Genomic DNA, 26447 nt, shown 5'->3' with positions numbered 1-26447 from the left:
CAGAGGCTGTTATTAATAGCAATTTTAGTAATTATTGTCTAGATTTCATAGTTGATGACACAAAGCTTTCGTTAACTTGATGTCACACAGCCAGTGAATGGCTGTCATGCTTCAAAGCATGTGTTCTTACCTCCACTGTTGGTGAACAAACCAGAGGGTAAATTGTATTACAATAATTAGATACTTTAGCCATTTAATTTTGTTCTGTACCTTGAATGAACTAAATGAAGTAAATGTCTTTTAGGGATAAGACTATCAATGTATTTTATACTAGGATTATTACATAATGAGGTAATTCTAACTATAAGATAGTGGGATTTACTTAAAATTGTGTATAGAAGTTAATTAACCTGTGACTTTGTCCTATTTACATCATCTGCTCAGGTATCTTCCCTGTCCTCTCTAGCTGTAATAGAACAGTTGAAATATGAGGTTCCATAATACTTGTATTTTGAGTAGTATATTTGAAACTAGAAGAGCATTTACATATAATTTCTAAATGTTCTGTTCTACCAGTATCAGGTGAAAGTTATAGGTTGGTACCTGGCACAAAGTATGCACCATGTGTCTACCATTTAATATTTGTGCTTTATTAGTATGTGTATAATTTAGATACATTTAGTTCTCTTCCTTTAAGCAGTATTAGTAGTAGTGATAAAAGTAGTTTTCAAATTTTTTAGTATAAGCTGAAGTTCTCTCCCCTGACCATTCTCCTAAACAGATGATTTTCATGATATGGAGTTGTGTGCCTTCTAAGTATATTCCCCAGAGGTCCTTAACAATACTGACATTTTTGCAAACTTTACAATAATTTAAATATGTGTATTAGAATAGCCACCATTTATTGAGTATATGACAGCCATTGAGCTGAGCTCCGTAGGCATTTCCCCAGTCTATACAACAGTTGAGGTACAGGTACTATTACCACCTTATCATACAGGGCTGGCAGCTCAGACTTATTTGTGCTGGTGTCAGTAGTTGACAGAGCTGGAATTCAAACAGTGGTTTCTTTATCCAAACCCTACCATTTTTTAGCTGCCATGCTTTATTGCCTTGTGGAAATCTAATAGGCTTCTTTGTTCTTTAATAGCAGCTTAGCCTTTGAGTTACGGAGTTAGAGTGGCCAGATATCAGTGTGCTGAGGGTCTTGAGTACATGGGCTTGACTCAAACTAGTCCCCTAAAATCAAGGGCAGTGATGGAAAGATCTTCTAAATTGTGTTTCACCTAGCACATTTAAAGCACAGAAATAACAAGTTGAATCATGCACCAGAACAGTTATCTTTAGCATTTTCACTATAAAACTATCATTTTCTAAGATAGGGTGGTTTGTAGTAACACAGTACTTTATTACCGGATGTGTGACTGGAAGGTGATACAACTTACTAGTCATTTCAGGACCATGTGTATCACCCAAGGCAATTATAACTACCTTATTTGGAATTTAAGGAACATATTTTATACAAACAGTTTTATTTACTTTTATTTATTTTTTATTTGCTGTTTATTTTTATTTTAAGGAACTGAATTATAAATACATCTCAGTCACATTTCTATTAAGTTATGTAAGTAATGCTTCTCCGTGATGGGCTTATAATATGCAAAATATGCTGAAGAAATAGGAGAATTTTTTACTCCCCACTGAGCAACTACTAAATTATAGGTAGAATTATTGTCTTTTAACTTAAATCTCCTAAATGCCTGATGGCAACAAACAAAAAGTAAATGCAGAATCAATACTACTACTAATGTTGGAATATCTCAAATGCAAGTATTCAGTTTTACTTCTGGAAATAAAATTTAGATAACATTTATTTATTATAAGCTTTATTTGAGTTAAAGATAAAAAACAATATACTTTTATTTGCAATTTAATGATGCAAGTTAATGGCAATTTTAAGTTTACAGTAATTCCTTTATAAATATTTCATCATGTTATCCTTTTAGACATGTAAGTCAGGAATAAAGCTAATCATTTATGAATTTAACAATAATCAGAAAATTGTCTTCAAAAGAATTTCTTTAAGTGCGTTGCTAGGTATAAAGTTCATAATTGCCAAAATACTTATATTAAAAGCATGAACCCAAGTCATTAAATAAAAATAAGAGCACATTTGTAAAAAAGTGCTATAGAAGGTGGTGCACAAAAATCATGCACTTATACATACTTTCCAAAAGGACGTAAACTGTACTTTTAGGCACTGGCATCTCTTCAGATTCTCTGTTCCAACAATATATAGCAGGACTTTTCATGTCCAAATGCTACTGCAGAAAGATGACTAAGGCAACCACGTGCAGAAAAGCTTGTGTGTAATGCACAGAAAATACAAAGATTACATTCCAAAAGTAAAGGTTTGCAATGATTGATACCTGAAAGGCTTGGAGTGTCTTTATGTGATTAAAAAATAAAACTCTGAGAATGCCACCAGATTCATATGAATAATATTTGATGTATAGATTCTTCAAATTTAAAATGACTTGAAACTTTTAAACAGACATGTCATTTCTAAGATGTTTTACAGAGTGGCTGTGTGGCTTCCATACTTTATAATAAACAGCTATTTTTGACAGCCAACTACTTCTAAACCTTAGTATAAAATGGACACATTCTAAATCTGGAATGTTTAACATACAGATATTGGACTTCAAAAATGACAATCTTCAAAAAATCCCCATGTTTTATCATATTGCATAGCTGAAAATTCATCTACTACTTAAAAAGTGTCCTGTTCATTCAAGTAGAATTTGCTTCAATCTCCTTCAATTTCCTTCTTTCATACTGTATAGTGGATCCACAAGTTTATTGTGCACATGCATTAAACCTTAAAAGAAAAAAAAGCACAGTTCTAGTTTTATTTTTAATTTTGAATTATCTCATTTACCTTAGAAAACAAGAATTTGTAAGATACCATAAGAATGCTGGTTCCCATCTGATACAAAATAGTTAAGTTTTACTGAAAAATGTATTAAATAGAAATGTTTCATAAGGTTTGGTTGTACTACCTAGCAAATAGCAATTTACAATTATTTATGGAGCTGTAGATATAGAATGAGTACAAATTCCTTTGGAGTAGCAGCAGTTCTTGCTTCCAAAGCTTCAATATGGCAAAATAACAAATCTCAATACTGACTTGGTTAATACATTTTGATTTTATCCTATAAAGCTGTTGAATTTGATCCTCTGGCACTTCTCTACCAGACTTCAGCCCAGGAACTGAGAACTTGTTTAACTGGGATAGCTAAGTTCTCCGAAGTATTACCCTATCCATTCATCTGGCAAATTATTTGCCACGATTTTGACATGTGTTTACAATTGGGGTGATAACAAACTACTGAAGGAGGTTAATCAGAAAATCCAAGGTGCCATTAAGAAGTTGAGGACTCCAGGGACGCCTGGGTGGCTCAGTTGGTTGAGCAGCTGCCTTCGGCTCAGGTCATGATCCCAGCGTCCTGGGATCGAGTCCCACATCAGGCTCCTTGCTCAGCAGGGAGCCTGCTTCTCCCTCTGCCTGCCATTCTGTCTGCCTGTGCTCACTCTCTCCCCCTCTCTCTGATAAATAAAAAAAAAATAAAAAAAAAAAAAATTGAGGACTCCATACTTAAAACCAAAGTTTTAAACTTCAAATGTGAAAAATGTAGAGCAGTCAATACTGAATCGTTTCTGACTCCCAAACTGATGACACCTGGAAGCTGTCCACCTGGCAGAAATCAAGTACAGCCCAACCGTAGGATATAATAGAGCTAGAGAAGGTTCAAGGAGTCTTTGACTCTCCCATGTTAATATACAAATTTGTGTCTGCAAGTGTGTGTGCATGTGCAGGTTTTTTCCTGAGGGCCGTCTCTTCACCAGATTATCATAGTGGTCCGTGACCCAAAAGAGGTGAACCCTGGTTTTCCTTTTCGCTCTTAACCTCTACATTCCCGTTTGCTTTCAAAGTATAATCTAGCCCAGGGTCTCCTGGCTGGCTAAGCTGAAAAGCATGTGACTTGATTTTGGGTTTGTAAATTCAAGCCCCGTGTTGTGTGTAGAGATTACTAAGAATACATACATACGTACAATCTAGTCCCATTTTATCAATATACTTTAACTGTTCTCTAGTCTATTAATGGGAACTTGTTCTGCTCCTGTGTTAGCTCTTCCTTGTATCTGTGCTGTTGGAAATTATGCTGTTTCCTCCCAATCTGAGAGCTACTACCCATTTTCTAGGGCTTTCCACTCTTATCAACTCAAAAGTTTTCTTCAACTACTATTGAACTCTTGCTCTTTATTTAACATCCTTTGGGCTTCATAGGGTGACTTACATCATTTAATGCTTAGACGGCGGTAGTTTCACAGACTTGTGTTCTCCCATCCATCTACCTGTCCAACTACCCACCCACAATTTATCAAATGCCCCCATGTACCAGGCGCACTTCCAGATGCTGAAATAATGCAGTGAACAAAATATAAGTCCCTACCTTTGTGGAGCTTTAATTTTAATGAAATATATTACATTTTATTTTCTCAAATCACTTAATGTGCCAATTTTTTATGATGGTGAGTCAACTACTTTCAGAAACAGATACTTCTTATACTTTTTTTTTTAAAACTAACACCATGCAAGAGATTATGTACTTAAAAGCATTTTGGCCTGTTTTCTTGGCTGATGACACTAACTGGAAAATATAATTTGTATTTACCAAAATTATACATTAAAGGGTAATTTTTATAGTGCAGAAGTAGTATTTGGTAATGAAAACTATTTACCAGATGGTTATCTCTAAACAGAACCAAGCCTATTTAAAGCAGGATTTAACTGAGAAGTTTAATCCATTTCAACAACCAGAATGTAAAGAGCAGTAAAATAGGAACTGGAGATCAACTCAGGAGGAGAGGGGACAACAAAAACAGTGGTAATTTTAGCCACTCAGTTTAGAAGATGTAACCTCTTACAGAGAAGCAGCTGCAATTAATAGGATCATTCTACTTGATACAATTCATCTATCACTTACTTACAGCTTTAATCATGGAAATAATACATCAGAGCTTGAAAACACAAAATATCAGAATAAACATTAAAAATTCAACTCTAAAGTTTAACTATACATTGGCTGTAACTTTTACATATAAGGCTGTTTCCAAACTAGAAATGTATTTTGGATGATACATAAAGAATTTATTATGATTTAAGGCAAAACTGACAAATTTTTATACAAGATTTGGATAGAAACAAATTATGGCTACTTAAATCATTAACAGAAAAAAATAAATTCTGAGTACTAAAATGTACAGACTTCCTAACAAGCTGCCAGAAGTTGTTAAATGTTATAGATTCTGAATGTCAATTTTATGGTTTTGACTCCATCTGAACTCATTCAATCAAGCTACTGAGGAGGGCTTACAAAGGTTGAAACAAACAAAAATGTTCACCATAATGGTGAGGTCTTGAAAATATATTCTCAAGGACATAAAGGCTTTATATAAAATCAAAAACAAAAAAAAATTAGAAAAAAACATTGAATACTGGACTGTTTTCCTGTGATTTACTTGTATCTTCCAAAAGGTATATACTGAAATGAACTTCTACTTGCTAATGGTTTTTATTGTTTTCGATGCAGTTGACCTAGATTTTCTTTAGGACCTAAATAATTAGAGCCCCTTTATGTACATTTTAGTGATGGCAGAAGAAAGGGTAGTAATGTGACAGAAATCTGAATTACAAAAGATAACTACAGGAGACATATTCTTTAGTACATCTTGAAGTGATAAAATAACTCGAGAATATGGCAAAATATAAAACTATACTTATAATACATGTAAGTTTATGAATATTCACTTCTACCCTGTATTAAAATACCTTACTGTAAAATGAGGTCTGCATACAGCCCAGAATAATATCTCAATTCCAGCCCAGAATAATATCTCAATTCCATTTATTTCCATATTGATGGGAGGCACTCTGAGGCTGATACCCTGAACCTCTCCAAAAATATATACAGATCCATAGTAGAAAATATAATGTCCTCAAAAGAGCAGTGCAGCGATTCTCTCATCAATAGTCTATAATTCAAAATGTTTCAGAAAAGTTTAGAATCTGGATAGATGAATTAAAGAACAAAATACATGTAATCACCTACGTCTCTTTTGTGTTTTAAAAGCTCTTTAACCTATGTCTATACCTTTTTGGAAGCAATAATTATGGTATGAAAGCAACGCAACAAACAGAAATATAATAAAGATAGCCAGAGTTTTACTCCTCTTCTGTGAAACAGTATAAACAGTGGACAAAAGCCCAGATGCCACATAAGCCTGATTTCACTTACCCAGCTCTGCCCACATACGAGCTCTATGACTTTGGGTGACTTAACATCTCTATTAAGCCTGTTAGCTCATCTGTAAATGGGATTTTAAGAATACCCACTTCACTAAATTGTGAGAATTAAGTAAATCAAGTATAATGCATTTTGAGTAATGCCTGGTCGTACAAGTACTGGCTATTATTAAGTATCTTCTTAAATATTTATTTCACTAAAATGTAAATATTACAAACGTAACTGACAACATCTGATAAGCACAAGGGTTTACCTGAGGATTGCTGGTACCAGGACATGGCAATGTTAAATAAATCTCTGGCATTAAAATATGTGGATAATAGGGATTCCTTCTATTATTTTTTTCAAGGAATCTAATATTTGAAATAAAATGAAAGACTACATGGAAATATATGGGTAAAAACTTCATACAAGGGCTCTTATTCACAACTCATCACAGATCTTTCTCTTTTACCTGCCAACTTATTTAAAAACTTGACAATATTTCAGTTTGATACTTTTTTGACTTGGTAAAAAATAATTTTTGATAAAAATATAAATGACTGGAAATAATCTAAGCATTTAACAGTAAGGAATGATTTAAATAAATTATAATACATTTAAATAAATTATAATACATCTACATTAAAATGCTTTTGAAGGGGCACGTGGGTGGCTCAGTGGGTTAAAGCCTCTGCCTTTGGCTCAGGTCATGATCCCAGGGTCCTCGGATCGAGCCCCGCATCAGGCTCTCTGCTCAGCGGGGAGCCTGCTTCCTTTCCTCTCTCTCTGCCTGCCTCTCTGCCTACTTGTGATCTCTTGTCTGTCAAATAAATAAATAAAATCTTTTAAAAAAAAAAGCTTTTGAAGAACAGGGGAACAGGAAAGTGCTCACAACAGCTAAGTGCAAATAAAGAACTATAAGCAGGATCAAAATTTTGATTGTTCACAATTCATTAAACTTCATTTGTGATTCATCTTCAAGATTTTTGCCACATTCACACCATTTACATGAACTATAAGTTAAAGATTTCCTTTAAATTAACTTATAAGTTAAAATCATATACTATTATTTCATGAATGAAACGCTGAAGACTGTAAGACACATTATTTTACATACCATTAAGAAAAAAATGCTACCAGGTAACTGATAATGACCAATTTTAAACACATCCCAATTTCAGTCAAGAGTGATCTGAAAAAAGATGTGTCTCAGAGAAAGTAAAATATGGTACCTTCTTTATCTCTGTCAATACTGATACTCATGGAATATAGGTTTGATCAGTTTAGTGTATTTTTTTCTAATACATGTTAAATAAACACCTAGTAACTAGAGTAAAAAGATTAAAAATACATATTCATGTAATATCAACAGTACACATACTACACACACTATGAATTACGGATATATAAATGTATATATACATATATATATATATATATATATGACCAGTTATATAATATTTCCATATCAGCTATATGAAATACAAGTACTTTATAAAGAGCACCTATTTATACAGGTTGTTATGTGTGTGTATCTATATGTGGAATTCACTCTTAAGCAGGGAATGGTTTCTAAATAGTCAAATTTTCCTTAAAAATCTCTTAAATCACCCATTACATCAAGCACATGTGGTTTCAAATATACAACCTGGTATGGTATGGCTTGAGAATTACTGAACTAGACTGCAGGAAGAGTCAAAAGGACAAGCTACATACAGAAGTGTGGGCAGTCAAACCCCCGCTTACTTGCAGAGTTCATTCCATACTGCTCTGACACTGAACCGTTATTAACTGGTGTATGGGAATAATTTGAAATTGTGGGTGACCTAATTTATAAGCTGATTAGACTAAACCATAGCTTGGTGAGGAAGGTTGGACTGAGAAACAAAGAAAAGAACATTGTAACATGTATTTCCTCTTGGATTATTTCATCTAATATATACAGTATGAAAGTAAAATATTTTATATTTTATTAAATTTTGGATTTCAAGAAAAAAATAGGAAACCATTATGAAAGCTACTATTATTTGAGGTGAGATTTTTCTTTTCCTTAAAAAGAACTGGCTACTGTGTTGGCAAAATGCTGGTTTCAATAGGCACAGAGCAGGATGTAACTCCACAGTCTACTAAGATTTAATTGTCATCTACAATTGGACATTCTCACAGTCTGCTTCTGAAATTTCAATGCTCACCTTTAAAATATTTCACAGTTTTAACTCTTAATTCTAAAGTAGCATCTTCATCACACACAAAAATAGTTCGAGGATGCTGCTGGAAAGCAGAAACAGTCCACATGTGATTCACTCCTTCTTCTATCGCTTTGTAGAGAGCAAATGCCTTGTGTGCACCTGTTATGAGGATCATTACCTGAAAAATCATGACCATGACATGTTAATTAATTCTTAAAATTTGTTTCAAATGACTAAAAAAGCTCTTTTTTTTTTAAAGAAAGATGTTAGCATGAATATTCATAAAATATAAATAGCTACATATTTCTTCACAGTTCGAGGTATTTTTGTTCCTCAAGGTAAAAGGCAAGCATAAAGTAATTCTCTTCTGGTTTAAGAAAATAAAATAGTATCTTCTTATGAAGTGTTACTGAATAAACCATAATGCAGGTACTTATTAATACATTAGATACTGATTAGATACTGATAGAAGTGACCAGGAAAATGAAGAAAAAAGAAAGAAAAGCTGTTTTGCAAAAGCAGAACTGAGGGTCAACAAAGAATTTACATAACCAGGAATGATATACCAAACTGCTCTAATCCAATCAACACAGCAGATACTACTTTGAAAGTTAGAGAAAGAAGCCTGGAGACTATTTTATGAAACAGATGTTGTCAAAAGTTGTCTTGACACAAAACCTAGATTTAAAGAAGGGTTAGGGATCTATTTACATGTAAGAACAGCCCTTTAAGCACACAAGACAAAGAATACCCTCAGGAACTAATAGAAAATCCAAGCTCTGGGTCCCAAATGCCTAAAAGCCTGCAATTCAGAGAACATGCGCAAATCTAAGTGTATATATATCAGAATGAATCTTTATCATTTTTGTGATTGAGAAGGAGTTTGCAATAATCCTTGAAAAAAATGGATATATAGACTTAGTAGGCAGTAGTGATGGAGGGTAGGATCCTTATTTACCTCTAAGTTATCTGTTAAATGGTTGGGATTTGGTGACTAATGAGATATAAAGAAACCGAGAATGGACACATGTTTCAAGCTCAGATAATTTTCATGGGGAGTGTTGCTATTCAGCAAGGCAGGGAATATTCAGAAGAAAGACAAATTTCGTGGAAGGATAAATTTAATTTAATTTTTGGACAGCTTAAATATAAGGCATCTAAATATCAAGATGTCAGCTGGAAGTTGGAAATACAAAACAGCAGCTTCAGAAGGAGTACAAGATAAAGATACATTATTATCACTGTATTAAGAGTACTTTACATTTTTGGAAGAGTGATAAAACTTTAAAAAAAAAAAAAAAAAAAAAAAAAAGTCATGCCCCCAAAGCATGCAGAGTGAATATGCAGCTCCAGAATGAAACCCTAGGGAACAGCAATATTCAAAAGGGAGATGAAGAAGAAAAGCTTGAGAAGGAGACTGAGAAGAAATGCTCAGAAAGTAAGAGGACTAATGGCAGAATTTTATGATGGAGGCATAGTCAACAGCAGTAGGTGATGAAGAGACCCAGTAGGGTAAGACCTACAGAGAAGATGCCAGTGTTAGCAATGAAGAAATCATTACTGACCTTGGTGATTTTCAGTAAGGTAGCAAAATCAAAAGCAGATTTTAAAATTTTTTGGTTTTTCCTATGTCACCTTAAGAATAAATATCCGAAGTATTATATGTAACAATTATAAAGATGTTGCAATATTGGAAAATTTTGCAACATCTTGTTTTCTCTTGAAATTACCTTTAAAATATATGATATTATGTTTAAATATACCTCAGTAAAAACAAATTTCAATCCTTTGAAGGTAGATTTAGACTTTGGCAAAGAGCCAAAAGTCAACAAAAATCAGATTTGATGGTTCAAGTAAATGACGAAGTCGATAGAACTTTGTCTGACATGAATTATGAATATAATTCATTCACACTATTCCCAATGGTTATTAAATACCTATTATATGACAGGCAGTGTAAGGTGCTAGATATACATGACCTATAAACTCACAGAGATTGTAAATTAATGAGAAAAAAGAGACTAAACCAGAAAACATACAAGAAAAATCAGAAATTATGAAAAGTGCTACAAAGGAAAATAACAGAGTGGTCTAAGAGAAAATGTAAGTAACTTTGACTATAAGAATTATGGTCAAGAAAGGGAGTTCTGAAAGTTGAAAACTGAAAAGTGCCATTTTAGCTAAACAAAGTCTGGAAAAGTAGAGCATTTCACACATACCATCAGCATAAAAAGCCTCAAGCCCAGGAAAGAGTGATAAAATAGTGATCGGTGTGGTTCCTTATCTAGCTGGTAATTCCCAAGTCTTAAGGGAACCTATAATGACTTCCAGGGTGTCACTTCCAAGGTGTGTACAGAAGGTCCTTCACTGCTGCCAGACAGTGAAGCTCTTCCTGATGCACTAACCATTTAGAAATTTATTTTACCATTCATATGTACTTTTCATCTAACAATAGCATTTTCCCCACACACTGATTCAAAATTTTATTAAATGTATTTGTTCTTAATGAAACTAAAATTGAAGAACAGCCCACATCACGGTTCAAATCACTGGCAAATGAAAATCTGTATACATTAAGCTCCTTACAATGAAAGATAGGAAAATCACTAAGTATGATGACATGATACTTGTTTCCAAAGAATGACATAAAAGAGCACACTAAGGCCCCTGAGAAAATAATTAAGTCCTAAAATAGTTTTGCCATAATTTTCTCTGTAATCATGCTGCGAGTGAGTACTGTGAGATGAGTGGCATCATAAACTTTTGTTGGAAAAACCAAAAGGAAAAAAAAAAATTCAGTATCTTAAGAACTCTCTCTTCACTCTAAGAATTAGCTTGTTACAACTTAAATCTTGTTAAATGTAAGAAATCTATTTATATAACTTTGTTTCGTATTTTAGAAATACAATTGCTCTAAAATCTTTCTCAATTACTACAAATTTCAACTCGTGAAAGGGCTTTCTTCACATACTGATGGTTTTTAGATGAAAAAGCACATTCTGAATGACAGTTCTATTTGTATGTTCAAGTCTAGTCATATTTACATTAAGATCCATTTCTTATTCATCACAACTTGTCTGTGTGCTTTCCTCTGAACCTCTCCCATCTTGTTAACCGGAAGGAAGGGAGTTTCCATGTAACTACCACTGATAATCATGAGCCAACTACAATTTGTTCTGCTTTTCTCAGGGAAGAAAATGAAAGCCCAATTAAAAATTTAAAAATTAGGCTGGGTCTATTCAGACTATTTGCCTTCTTATGTATCCCAAATTTGGAACAGATTCAGCCTTTGATGGGTTCTTTTTCTGCTGGAAACTAACTGACTATCTTCCCATAGTCAAGAAGTACTTGACACTAAATTATCCTGAGCCTCCAAAAATACTTTAGTGTTAACCAGCATTGCATATTTGTTACAACAGACCTTTCACCAGACCATTTCACTTAATAACAGACCATTTGAGCAGTATGATTTTAGAAACTCAAACTGTGAAGAAGCAAACAATGTAGCAGTATTCCAGAAGGGGTGGTGCCTGATTCTTAGTTTACATAAGCTCCAGAAGACTTGACTTACTTGGATTCTCAACATAGCAATGACACTGACAGAAGTCACTGAAAGCCAAATAACAGTTTATATAGTGAATAGGATGTAACCGAAATTATCTGGTGCCATAATTCCTCCAAAATCTACAGACATCAAAGAACATTGAATTCTTACTTCTCTTGCATCCATCACTGTCCCCACACCAACTGTTAGAGCCATAGTTGGCACCTTCGACAAATCTCCATCAAAATATTTAGCATTTGCCAAAATGGTGTCCATTGCTAGAGTCTTTAATCTTGTCCTTGATACTAAACTGGATCCTGGCTCATTGAAAGCGATATGACCATCTGGACCAATTCCTTTTAAAAGAAGTATACACACACATAGACACATAAAGTAAGATTTCTCAACGTTCAACTTGTTTTTAAGAGAAAATAGTCATAAACAGGCTCACCTTGTTTTATAGGGTAGCTGAATTTCTAATGCTGCATTAAAATATTTGTTCCTGTATTTGACTCAACAAGTATTTCAATATATTCCATACACCTAGCACAGAGCTAGCATTATTGTAACAACAGTAGAATTTAGCATATTAGCTTGTATTAGCACACTTCACAGTTTACATAGTATTTTCACATCTCAGCACATATATTTAACAATCTGATGAGATAATCTTATTAGGAATATCTATTTCCCTCCTCTCCTCAAGCCTTCTTTGAGCTCAAAAGGAAACTCAGACATGCATGAAAAATACATGACTGCTCAAGGTAACAATTTAGTAAATACTGCGACAAAACTCAAATCCAAATCTTCTGATGCCTAACCCAGTGGTTTCTATGGTTAACCCTTTAACCTGCCTGGTTCTAGTCTAGATGGTGCGATTAACTACTGGACCTCCCTGTAGTAGTTTCCTCACTTACAAAAATGTCTAGATTGGATCATATAGGGCAGTAGTTTTCTTCAGACATGTTGACTACAGCCTACTAGAAGAAATCTATTTGACACTGTAATCTAGCATACATATACACACATGCAAATGTAATTAAGAACAAGAACTGCATGAAAACAATACTTACCCTGCTAGGAGTCATTCTATTTCATTAGCAAAACGTACAAAAGAGAAATGCAGAAAGTAAATGACTCTATTTCATGGCCTAATAATGGGTGACCACCAGAACCTGAAAACACTCCTTTAAAGAGACATACTGCCAGCTCTAATATTCTAGGACTGCCTCTAAAATGTAGATAAAAATATGATATTCCTTATTTGAATGAAACTGGAAGTTAATCTTTTTTTAAAAATGAAGAATCTTTCCATGGCATGAATAAATCAAGTTTTACGTATGTGTACCCTACTAACTAGTCAGAGTTCTCACAACCTCCATGAAAAAATAAACCCACAAGTTCTGAGTCGAAATACCTGTTACATTTATACTCTACATCTTATTTTATTGATAGATATGTGAATTTTATTGACTCTTAGCCTAAAATTCAAACCAATTTCTCCCAGATTACAACAAAGTAAAATACGACAAAGAATAACCTGGTTTTGATGGAACAAAGAAGAATGAAAATCTTAGGGAACAAATATAAGCTACCAAAGCACCACATTCTAGGAATTTTTAATGTGGTGACATAATGTCTGACCTACATATAGTTAATATACATGGATCTTTCCATTAGCATACATATACCTGCCTATAAATATGTTTTAAATTACAGAAATGCCATTTCTCTCTAGATTTGTAAAACTATAGTTTCTCCTCCTAAAGTATACATCTGTAAATATTTGTATTTCTCTATGTGTATATAAGGAGAAAAGGCTGGAACCAGGAAAATAAAAGTTCCAGAAAAAATAGGAAGTCCTTAAGGATCAACATTAGTGTTCTAACTAGTATTGTGGGTCATACAAAAGAGTACAGTAAGACTGAATTATCAGCAGTGGTTCATGGTAATATATTTCCTTACTGACTATAAGTAGCTATTAGAAATTTGAGCTTTCTGATATAAATGTTCTAAAAGCATTCAGAATGTTTCGCAAAGCTTTACAAAACTTAAAAAAAAAATAATCATGAGATCTAAAAACCACGCCACATTCTCATTCAGGCTTTAAGTCTAAACTAATATATTTACACCTTTATGAAACATCTCTAAAACCTGAGTCTGGATTACAGGACTTCTCTGTCTTCCTACAGTTCTGTGGGGTAGAATGTAAATTTCATTGCAATAAGGACTTGCTCTTAGTTACTATACCCTTACCTCTTAGAAAAATACATCAGATAGGAGGCCCTCAATAAATAATGGCTGAAAAAGGAATAGATGGTTACTATTCTTTGTTATGCTCAGTATAGTTTCTCTCTCTTCCTTCTACCTTGGTGTGCCCCTCTCACAATGTGGGGGGAGCTTTATCTACTCCGTATCTCCCTGAGTCAAAGTGATTGTGGTCTACTAAAAAATACTCGTCCCAAGCTGAAACAATTTCTCTCAAGAAATTCTGAACCTTGCGCAAGGGTGCAGAAAAGAAGGAAGGCATTTACAGCTGAGGTATCTGATGAGAGCATTGCAGGAGAGTATCTGTGAGCTCCTGCTTTGGAAATTTGAAGCTCCTTGGTTCTTGTTCTTCCACAGACTTGGCTGTTTCAACTCTTCTAACAATTCTGCAAGTTAGCCCACAGTCATTCCAGTTAATTCACTTTTGGTCCCAAAGTAGATTACAGTTACTTGCAGACCAAAGATTCTAATCATGTACCCAAAGGAAAGGGTTAAAAATAGTACCTTAAGAAATTTTAAAGTTAGTAATATCTTTAGATTTTATCTACAAAATTTTGTATTTGTGTATTTTATTGCTGGAGGTGGGTCAGGGATTGCATGACACACTTTACTCTTTTTTTTTTTAACAATTCTATTGTCACAGGGAGAATAACAACTTTTGGCAGTATATATTTCCTTTCTCTTTTCTATATAGGAAAGGGAATTCCTGTTCTATTTCCCAGGAGTAAGACGCGGGGGATTCAGAGTCTTGAGGTCCTCATTCTACTATTCCCAGTTTAGAGGGGAAGGATAGGAAACTCCATTTTGGCCTCAAGCCCAACCTGAAACCTCTAATCCAACTTTACCTTTAATAAGGCTGATATTTTGATCCCATTTGGCTCAGTTCTTAGTGTTTTTATTAACCAACAAACCCTGGAACAAAAGAAGGGTAAGTGGTAAGACCCAAATACCAAGCCTCATCTTGAAAATCTAATAACAAACCTAGATCAACAAAGGCAAAGAATCAAATGAGATTCTTTCATGAATATACATCCAATAATAGAGTACCCCAAATGGGAAAAAGTTCAAAGATAATGCAATAAGCTAACCCTTCTCCCCACTATCTACAGAGTAATTATGTCCTTTGGATGGTAAATATAAAATGGCAGACCGTGGATCATGACATGACTACAGTGAAGATACTAATGGAAGAGGTAAGGAAATCTTATTTATTAACTGATAAACTGGTTGGTTGGTCCGAAGAGAATGTCTACAGGAAGCTTAAGACAAAAATTGGTTAGAAAACAAAGTAAAGTTCTTTCTAGTAAGAAGAGTCAGTGATACACATACATAAGTAAAATTTATGCTCCATCTGTTTCAAAGGGAAAAAAGACCTATAGTGAGGAAATATACCAAAAAACTTAAGCTAAAAAGAAATGAGAAGGGACTTAAAGCTATAGGAAAAGAAGAAAGTTCTATGAGAAATCTTTGAGAAGGGATATTCAGGCTTAAACACATTATTTAGCTGTAAGTACTTTCTAGAAAGCAGACAAAGGGAGAAAATGGAGTTAAGAGTTTTTAGGATATTCAAATGAAGAAGTAAAAAATATATTTTTCATTAAGTCATTTTTAATAATGAAACTCTATTAGCTCCATGCCTTTTTGTATAATGGTAAAGGAGTGAAAATATTTCTTGATATAACTAAAATACAGATACATTAGGTATAATTACATTACAGTAATTAGGTATACATTACAGTAATTCTACTTGATTCTGGTATGGAGAAAACCTGAAGAATGCACGGGTAGTTCATTTCTTAAACATTCTCAAATACGGATTGCCATAGCCTTGATATTGGCAACTACAAATAGTAATTATTTCAGAATTAAGCAATATCGACAAAACTGGAATACAAATGTTTTCCAGGAATACTGAAGCACTATTAGCAAATTTCATTTCAAACACAGGGAAATTTCTATTATGAAAAGCAAAATAATCTAGCTTGGATTCTTAGATAAAACCATCTCACCTACGAAAGAAAGTAAATGACACTGGCTCTGTTAGGCAGAGAAAAGAATTTCCTCAAAGAAAAAATCTTAATCTCACTGGATACCTTTAGAGGTAATTCAGTAAAAAAGCAGTAAATTTAATGAACTAAGGAACAATTAAGAGAAGACTGAAGTAACACTTAATGGAGTACCAACTACACACCAAGCATTTTACATGTTCTAACATGGCTAATTCTTCCAAGTTTTGGAATGGTTAATAGTCATGCCTGTTTTACAAATAACTTAGTTTTACTGAATTTCAATAAACTTCCCAAGGTCATACACGTAATAACTGACCAAAACAGAATGCATAATCATGTCTGACTGTAATACCCAATCTTCCCTAGTGTCAATCAACCACTGCAACCATACCTGGTCACCTAAACCATCAGTCAGCACTAGTGAAGATCTAATTCATATACTTTTAAGCAGTCTTTTAATAAATTAAATATAAGATATATGTGGTGAACTAAATTTAGAGCTTTAGCACATTTAGTTGAATACTAAAAGCTTTAGCAAAAAGCATTTTGGTTTCAGTTTAGTTGATGTTATATTTTTATGGTAATTAATTAGCTGTCTCAGGCTTCATAACGACAACAGAAAACCATGTTGTCATTACAAAGAAACTTCCTATTTTCAATGGTACATTATGAACACACACATGCATGTAGATGTATATACACATTTTAAGTGGAATTTAGCCAATTAAGCATTTATTCATGTGGAGTTTACAAAGACAGTTATACAGCTTAGTTCACATTAACTAAAGGGTGATGGTAAAGTCTTACTTCTTAACTGATTTTTTTTAGTGAACTGAAGCAATTTAAGCAATCAATACAGAAATGCTAAAATCCATGTGTTCCACATGCAAACTTCTGTCAGAGATTTAACTTTGTAATCTGGTAAGAAAGTGGGGTTGGAAATTTAAAGAAAGCATAAAAGATAAGAATTATCATTTAGGAAAAAAACATCACTCATTTTGTAAGATGTGGTAAACCGTTAATTCTAAAGACATAAAAGTTTAGCAGGTATTGGAACTTATTTCTCAAGACATAATTTAAACAATTCTAACTTGCAACCTTAATATTATCTTTTGATGAAAATAAAGTAAAAACCAGTGGCTGAATAAATGGGTATTATAGACAGTTACAGGTGTTCCCTACATTACACAAAGGTAAGATAAAGGACAAAATGTTTTACTTACCTCCAACAAAAAGGTCAATTCCTCCGGCTTCTTTTATTTTCTTTTCAAAAGCATCACATTCTGCTTGTAAATCTGCAGCATTCCCATCAAGGATATGAGCATTCTTAGGATCTATATCAATATGCTTAAAAAAGTTATTCCACATATAAGAATGGTAGCTTTCAGGATGATTTCTGGGAAGTCCTAAATAAAATATTAATAAATATAAATGTAAGTATTTCCAGGAATAAATCCAAAGTTCACTTTTCTGATTAGACCATAAATGCTATTTAAAATATATAACCTTCTTATTGCATATCCAATGAATATCCAAATTAAATCCAATTTAAAGACTTTAAAAAAAAAAAAAAAAGATTTTATTTATTTATTTGACAGACAGATCACAAGTAGGCAGAGAAAGAGGAGGAAGCAGGCTCCCCGCCAAGCAGAGAGCCCGATGTGCAGCTCGATCCCAGGACCCTGGGATCATGACCTGGGCCAAAAAAAAAAAAAAAAAAAAAGGCAGAGGCTTTAACCCACTGAGCCACCCAGGAGCCCCTAAAGAGAAATTTTTATGTGAAATACGTGTTCATTACATGCCAGATGTTATTTTAATCACCTTACATGTATGTATTAATTCAAATAATTTACAGAACATCTATGGAATTACTTTTATCATTCTCAGCTTATAAATAACAAAAGCACAGAAATGTTAACTTACCCAAGATCACCTAGCTCATAGAAAGACAGGAATTCAAACAAAGAAGTCTAGTTTACATGCATTTAATCATTGTCCTCCATTTCTCAAGCGCACTAACTTCCACCAATGGAACTGATTTATGTGTTAATTTCAACATAAATTAATTGGCCATACATCTGAAATGTTGGTCAATGTTTCTCACCTATTTCTCCTATATGCATGCAAAGTATTTCAAATCACAATTCTTTGGCTATCACTTAGGTTACCACTAAAAATGTATTCCTGGGGTGCTTGGGTGGCTCAGTGCGTTAAGGCTCTGCCTGCAACTCAGGTCATGATCTCAGGGTCCTGGGATCAAGCCCCACATTGGACTCTCTGCTCAGCAGGGAGCCTGCTTCCCCCTCTCTTTCTCTGCCTGCTATTCTGCTTATTTGTGATCTGTCAAATAAATAAAATCTTAAAAAAAAAAAAGGATCCTATGTTCAAAGTTTAAAACAAGAGTTTATTCACATCATACATCTTACCTGTTAAGCAAGTTAACAATCAATATAACAAAAGCTTCATAGCCACACTTATAAATATGCTTATATTTGAAAAATCTTTATTTTACTAATTACTTTTACATATGTGGTACTCTATTCCCACAACACTGGTTTTAACTTTGCCTTAAGGGAAAAAAAAAAAAAAAAGAAAGAACTGAGGGACTGGCTCAAAGTTGCAGAATTGGTAAGTGGCAGAGCCCAAGAATGAAAACAGATCTTCTGATTTCTAGTCCCATATTCCTCCAGGATATTGTGTTGGCATCATAAAAATATAGTGTTCTTAAAAATATAAACTCCCAACCTCATCACAAGGCAGTACATTATCTTCTAGAAATAATCATATTACATTCAAAACATAAATGCAAATAATATACTAATTCTTAGACAATATTCATTTTATTTAAAATATAACACATCCAAATAATATATTCAAGTAATACAGCTTACCTACATATTCATCCATGTTAAAGGTCTTCACATATTTAAAAGAAAGGTCTCCATTTTTGTGATATTCTATTAGTTTTTTATAACATCCTAAAGGTGTACTCCCTAAAAAGAAAGAAATTCCATTTTCTAACATAACATGAATAATCTATTTTTTTTAAAGGTTATATTTACTTTACTCTCTTAATGATATTCTCTATCTTTAATTTACGAGGGAAACAATAATTTAAATACACATTCAATTAACAAATGTATTTTGAATCATATATACATTTGCAAAGTACCCTGAAATCCTAGTAAATTAGAATTTGCTGAATAAAACTGGAAATCTGTCAAGAGAAATTATAGTTAGAAAATTATTCTAGAGTTGTTCACTATTTGGAATTAATGTTCTATATTCCAAGCTTAGAAACTTATAGAAAGCACATTTGAATTAAAAGAAAAATAAATACCTCACCTTTTGAGAAAAAGCTTTTTTTCAGGATTTGTATCATATAAACAAATATCAAAAGGTCAAATTGACCATTTAATGCAATCAAAAGGGAAACCAGAGCTAAATTTAAATATTGCATCTACTTTCAAAATAGACTCAGAAATTGGCAAGGACTCTTTGATGAACATTAGCCTTTATGATTATAACTGGAGGCTCTGTTTCCTATTTTGTGTTATCTTCAGCATGTATCAGCTAAAATATATAAAGTAAAATGACCTCTGGGAAATGGGATTTTGGCTTTGGATCCTTCATCTGAGTTCTTGATTTTAATTGTTTTATAAATGTGATTCTTTTACATGTTTTATGTAACTAAAATAAGTTTGATAGTACCTCTTGACATAGCACAAAAAAGATTAATAAATTTATCCACTTGAAGACAGCTTCCATTTTCAAATCTGTTGTATTTTTTCATTTTAACTAAAAACTGGAAGGTTAGCTTGACTGCATTCTTAACAAGTGATCTGGCCCTCCCAGTGCTAACATCTGCACACAAAATTTCTACTCAAGTGGCAGACAGAAGTATGACAGAACTAAATAGTCTTTGGTAAAAAAAAAAAACAAAAAAACAACAACAACAACAAAAAAACAAACACAGGAAATTCCATGGTAGTAAAAAGATTGCCTTTTATCTGAGATAAAAGAATAATACAAGTGGTTATAAATACTAAATATAGGTTCAGAGAAGACTAAAAGAGTTTCTTAAAGCTAATGCAAACATACTGTTTTAAATTGTAATCAATAATTTATACAAATTTTACAATTCCATCTCAAAGAACTATAGCCCACTATTATGTGTATGTTTACCATCTGCTAGATCCTATATACCAGTATTTTTATACATCAGCTCATGTAAATCTCACAACCCTGGGAAACTGGTATTATCTTTCCCATTTTGAGAATGAAGAACTGGGTCAAAAAGATTAAGGAATTTGCCAAATCATATGGTGCCAAATCATACGGTAATGCAGGCAGAGATTCAAGAGATTCTGTCTGGTTCCACAGCTCATGTAGTTTTCATTATATAACATACTAGCAACATGAGTGAAAGTAAAGCCACCAAGGCCAGGCCTATTCTTTGAACTACAAGTAGTCTACTCTTCCTATCATGACTCAGAGTAAGAGAATCAGGGAGTAAGTCTGGGAGACAAGAAGCTCGCAGGCCCTTACATGTGAAGCTTGTTAAGATCACATCAATAAGCACTGAAAAGATTGCCCAGAAACTGTGCTTGGTGGAGGGATGATTACAATATGGGAGGCTATACACAATTACAGAAATCTATGTTCAAACTTCAAAAGCAAGGAGGAGAGAGCATGATTAATACTATCAATGGTCAATGAAGGAAGGAAGTGGAAAATGTCAACAAAGGTTTTCCAAGGTATGTCACTGGCAGGTGTATTACTAGCAGTTAAATTATCCCAAAATAAGCCAAACCTGTAAATTTAAACACACGAATAAATGTTTAGAACTGCCTGAATTCATGACTTTGAAGACTTTCTGCCCCCAAGCTAATATTGTTTATTTCTACTTCATATTTAAGACAGTGTGATCAAAGCAGCTAGCCAGCTGCAGCCCAGGTATGCAGTATGCAGACTGATACAGAGGCCATGTCCAACCACTTGGGTTCATGTATCAAAAATGTGGGTGCTGAGGGTGCCAGTCTGGTGTATGCAATTTTTAAAAATCCCTCTTTGTCATTTTCACAAGATTGACTGCCCTAGACCAAAAGACAAAAAGCAAGATAATAACTTAAGCTAAACAAAACCTTTCATGGAAATTAGGTGGAAAAAACTATGATTGTAGCTTTTATATAGTTAGCACATATGGTGCTTGGAGCAGAAGGAAAAAAATACTGTTTAAATAAGACACACTTATGGGAAGTTTAGATTTATATGGTATTTACACTATACAAGGGAGTGGCATAAACACTGCCTTACTGAGCCTCAAACTGCATTATCGGCCATTATTATCCTTATCTTTCTTAAAGTAAGGAAATCAAAGATTAGGGAGGTGGAATAAATGCCTGGCAGTCACCAAGAAAATGGTAGCTCTGATTCCATGTCCAATAATCTTTCCTGTGGAAGTCAACAATATCAAGGTAAGTGCCATGAGATCAATGACACCACTTGGTTAATTTTTAAGAAACACCTCAACTAAATACAATAAAATATGTAATTCATATTTGTGTTTACTCTGTCATGATGACATACCAGTCTTCAATTTTTCAGTCATAATACTTCTATAATAAAAAGAAAATAAACACAGAAATTATAAAAGGTTAATAAGGTAATAAAGTGTACGAGGCAAGGGAGGTGAAACCAAGAGGCAAGAGTACATACATCTGGCATTAGAAAGGCTAATCTACTAATTGATTGTATAAATAATGAAAGTAACATCCTTAATAAAACAAAAAAGATGACTAGATAAAGGTACAAAAATATTATGACCATCAATTAAGTCAGGATATTTCCTTTTTCATTTTGGAGTGGTAAGTGATATATAATTTTAATACAAAAGAAACAGTAATGAAACACAGATACCAGATAGTTATATATGTGTTTCTGGCTTTATATACTAAAATGTTCAATAAGTGATATGGCAAGAAATAAAGGGGAAACATATTTTACTAAAGGAAACTCTTCCATCCCATAATTTTAAGTATCTAAAATGGAACAAAAATGGCATCTTACCTGTTGGTAAACCCAATGTAAAGTATCTGTCCTGTCCAGGTTTGAACTGAATGATGCGATTACAGATATATTTGGCTGCCCATTCACTAGCCAAGTCATAGTTATCAAGAATTACAAGCCTCATTATGGTGATGCACAGGTTCCAGGACAAGAATTCAAACCTGAGAAAATTCCATTGTAGAGCACTTTAAGTAATTTACAGACATGCAAACATATGTGTATTAAAACTGATGACTTTAAAAAGGACATTATTTAAGAAAGACAAACTTATATACAAATACAAGTTATACTTTTAAAATAGTAATAGCCTTTCTTGTTTGAACAGACCCTGAGTTCTGAGCAGTGGCTTATGTAATTTAAGTACATACAACAATCTTCTGAAGTAAATATAACACCCACTTTTAGATGAGGAGAAGTCACATAATTTGATCACACAGTTACTAAATGACAAAGCCAGAAATGACATCAAGGCAAACTTGAAGTTTTTATAAGACACCATAGTACACTGTCTTGACAGGGATGTTATATAAAGCAACATAAAACAAACCTAAAGGCAAACAAAGCAGTACTCATTTCTTGAATGCAAGTTAAAAGTAGTAAAGAATACTTAGCATCCTTTGGGTTACTTGCTAAAAATCCAGAACTCTCCCTATAAATACTGTAAAAAACAAACCTCCCTTTTGTTAAATGTTTTTGACACTTTTTATAAATTTCTTTCAGTATAGAAAGGTATTAGAGAAAAAAAAAATCAACCCAAATACTACACTCAGAAATAAAAACTATTACTATTAGTAAACAACATTCTAGAAGTCTATCTAATGTGCACACATATAAGTAGAATGTATAGAAATTTTCAACAGTGAGATCACACTAAATATGCTGTTTCATAATAAAAAGCATAACATGTAATTCTTCCTGAATTTAACAAAAGAAAAAGTGAACTAAAACTGCTGATCTCTGAAGAAAAAGAAAAATTCTTCATAAAAAGCAATTTTGGTTCCTAAAAGAGTACTTTAAGGTTAAGACAAAATATTTCACAAATATTAAGAAATCAGTCATTTAAAAACTATAATTCCATTTTACACAATGTGGATTGACCTACTACCACGACTCACAACCCCTGATTTCTGTAGAATGTATTATTTTTATACTGACAAGATTTATAACATTTACACTGTATTCTAGAACCATAATTTCCATATTTTAATTCTTAGTTTCATACTTAGATGCATCTATCACCCATACCAATCCTTGTAAAATGGCTTCAGCAGTCCCGAATTCCCAGACACTTTACATACAAAATTAAGTCAAATTCTTGAAATTAATGGGAATTAATGGGAATAAGTCTTATTACAATGAATATATGAAACCCGAATGCTATCCTTATAAGTCTTATTACAATGAATATATGAAACCCAAATGATATCCTTAAAACACAATGATTTAGAATTCTGGCATAACAAGAAATTATGATCACCATAATTTAAAATTCTGGCACAGTAACAAGAAACAAATAGCTTTTACAGACAATAAGTTACATAGTAAGTCATAAATTCACTCCAACATAAATGGACTTGACCTCTATTTAAATTCATTAATGAACTAATGCCAGAAACAATTTCAAAATTACACTAAGAATCAGGAACATTTCCTGGTCATAAAGAAACAGACTTAATTCTAATAAGTATGGCCAACAAGAGATATACTTACTTATAACAAGAATATTCACCAAACTGATTATTCATTAAAACACACACACACACACACACACACACACACAAAACTGTAAGTTAAGGAGGAAGAGGACTAGAATTTTCCAAGTGCCTTCTGTCTTCTGGGCACGCTCTTTTTCTCAATTCAACACACTTTTGAGGGCCTATTAAATGCCAAGCACTAAGTTCTGTAGTCACAAAAATGATTAAGATTGGGGGATTGGGGCCTTTTTAGTAAGGGCTTAGAATTCTCGAATACTCTCTGGGGCAGAAATTAACATCTTCAGGGGCACTTGGGTGGCTCAGCAGGTTAAAGCCTCTGCCTTCTGCTCAGGTCATGATCCCCAGGTCCTAGGACCCAGCCCCACATCTGGCTCTCTGCTCCACGGGGAGCCTGCTTCCTCCTCTCTCTCTCTGCCTGCCTCTCTGCCTACTTGTGATCTGTCAAATAAATAAATAAAATCTAAAACAAAAACAAAAACAAACAAAAAAACTAACTCTTCATTTGTCAAATATAGAAAACTGCAACTCAGGACTTTACTGCTAAACTTATAAAGCTATTAATGGTAGAGGGTCTACCAGACTGAAAGACCTATGCTCCACAGGTGCCTTAAAAGAAGCACCTAGGACGCCTGCTGAGATTCCCAGGCCCCTCTCATTGGACATCAAGTCTTTCAACAGACGTGAAATGGGATCCAAGGAATCTGCCCTTTCATAAATAGCTTAGATGATTATTACAATCCGGTTAAATTCCGAAAACACCACCACAGGAAGAGATCTCGCTGCAAAGAAGTTAAGTCTCTCAGATCAGGTACAGGCAAGTTTTGTTTATTCTAAACGCAGAGAACTCAGACTTGGTTACGAAAAGTCTCAAATGAATCATCCCAGGCAAAGTTAAGCAGAATGTTTTGGTCACACTTATGCAGATTAAAAAAACGTGTTTCTGCTAATCCTCATGGATTCAAAGTGGGGGTGGCTCTGGGCAGTTCTCTGGCATCACAACCAAAGAGCACTCACAAAAAATGACACTGCACACCCTCCCCCACCGCCGCCCCTAACCCCCCGTCCCAATTCCCTCAATTCCCTCTCCTTCCTCTGCTGCTGATTCACTCTGAATGTGCACTAACTTGGTGAACGGGCTGCTGAACACCAATCTCAGAACTCTGGAGCAGGATGGGAACCTGCACACGACTTAGCTTGCAGCTATTCTATAATCTACACTGGCTTCTGAACTTCAGAATCCCTGCTCTGAGCCTTTTTTCTACACCAGACCCGAAAATGTCTCTGAAGGGCAGGGCAGGGGAGCCGCATCTCTGCGAGCCGCGAGAAGCCGCGGAGAAAGGCTGTGGTCCCTGCCCAGGAGGCCAGGGCTGCAAACCCCCCTCAGCTCCGTGAGCTGCTGGCCCCAGTCACTCCGCAAACCACAACGAACTACAACAAATGCGGACGACCGTTCCTGATTTTTAACAAACGTCAGGAGAACGCCTCCAAAGCAGAGGAAGGAACAGGCACCCGCTCCCTGAGGCCCCGTTTCGAAGGGCACCAGCAGCCGCGCGTCACCCTTCGCCCCGCCTCGAAGCTCCCAGGACCCCAGTCGGCCCCAGCCGCACGTCCCCATTTCGGCACAAAGGCCACCCTAGGGGGCAATGCCCTATCCGTTCCCCGCCCGACTCCCCTGCTTGGTCCCCTCCCCGGACTCACCTGCCGACCCAACGACACTTCCGATGTTGGAACAGCGGAAATAACAAGAACCCAGCAACCCCGAGCGACCCCAGCCGGCGCGCGGCGCGTGAAGCCCAAAGACCCGGATGTAAACCCAAGGCGCTGCAGGGACGGCGGCGCAGCCCGCGGGTACTGCGCGTGCGCACACCCCTAGCGCTCTAGGGATGGGCTGTGCGGAGATTCTTAGAACACATCTCTTGCCTACACCGGAGGTTCCAGTTCCTGGGCCATCACCTTTACGCTACTCTTTTTATCAACTCTCAAAGGTTGAATTGAGGTAGATTCTCTGGGCTTATGGAATGTAGTAGGTAGGACTGCCATGCTCATACATAAGCATTACTTAAATTGTTCCTTAAAATAGCAGTACGAATTCATCTGTATTCTAAGCTATTGAACGTTTACTCGGCGCGCACAGCTATTCACTGTTTCCTAAGAGCCTTTTATCAATAAGCTCATCAAAGTTAAGTTTGTTACGTGCTGCAGAAAAGCGAAGTGTAGACCCTGGGAAGCCTTGGAGTGGCTCACTAGGAATAAACCTAGAAGGACACTGTAGGGCAGAATTCTTCCTCTAGCCCTCACCGTCTTCCAGCTGGCCTGAGAATTCAATTTTCATGACCTAGATTAACAGGAGGAAAAAAAAA

General features: G+C 34.6%; 1 protein-coding gene across 1 annotated transcript; it reads right to left on the bottom strand.

The window, feature by feature from the left end:
* Positions 1-868: 868 nt before the first annotated feature.
* Positions 869-25941, bottom strand: GNPDA2 (glucosamine-6-phosphate deaminase 2). The gene is made up of 7 exons (XM_059162358.1): positions 25786-25941; positions 22373-22533; positions 19195-19296; positions 17527-17709; positions 12198-12382; positions 8486-8660; positions 869-2821 (listed from the first exon to the last, which is right to left on the bottom strand). The coding sequence occupies exons 2-7, from the start codon at positions 22494-22496 to the stop codon at positions 2760-2762; spliced, it is 831 nt and encodes a 276-aa protein (XP_059018341.1). The 5' UTR covers positions 22497-22533; positions 25786-25941; the 3' UTR covers positions 869-2759.
* Positions 25942-26447: the final 506 nt, after the last annotated feature.

Source organism: Mustela lutreola, chromosome 1 (assembly GCF_030435805.1).
Source record: "Mustela lutreola isolate mMusLut2 chromosome 1, mMusLut2.pri, whole genome shotgun sequence".
In the NCBI taxonomy this organism is placed as follows: domain Eukaryota; kingdom Metazoa; phylum Chordata; class Mammalia; order Carnivora; family Mustelidae; genus Mustela; species Mustela lutreola.
Note: the sequence above shows the minus strand (reverse complement) of the source record. Positions and strands in the feature narration are given on the sequence as shown.

Bases quoted from the DNA above. Each gene is read 5' to 3' on its own strand.
- GNPDA2 (XM_059162358.1), bottom strand. From the start codon at position 22,496: ATGAGGCTTGTAATTCTTGATAACTATGACTTGGCTAGTGAATGGGCA. The intron at 17,710-19,194 runs GTAAGCTGTATT...TATTTTATTTAG, and splicing joins TAACATGGATGAATATGTAG to GACTTCCCAGAAATCATCCT. The intron at 8,661-12,197 runs GTAAGAATTCAA...ATGATTTTTCAG, and splicing joins CAGTGATGGATGCAAGAGAA to GTAATGATCCTCATAACAGG.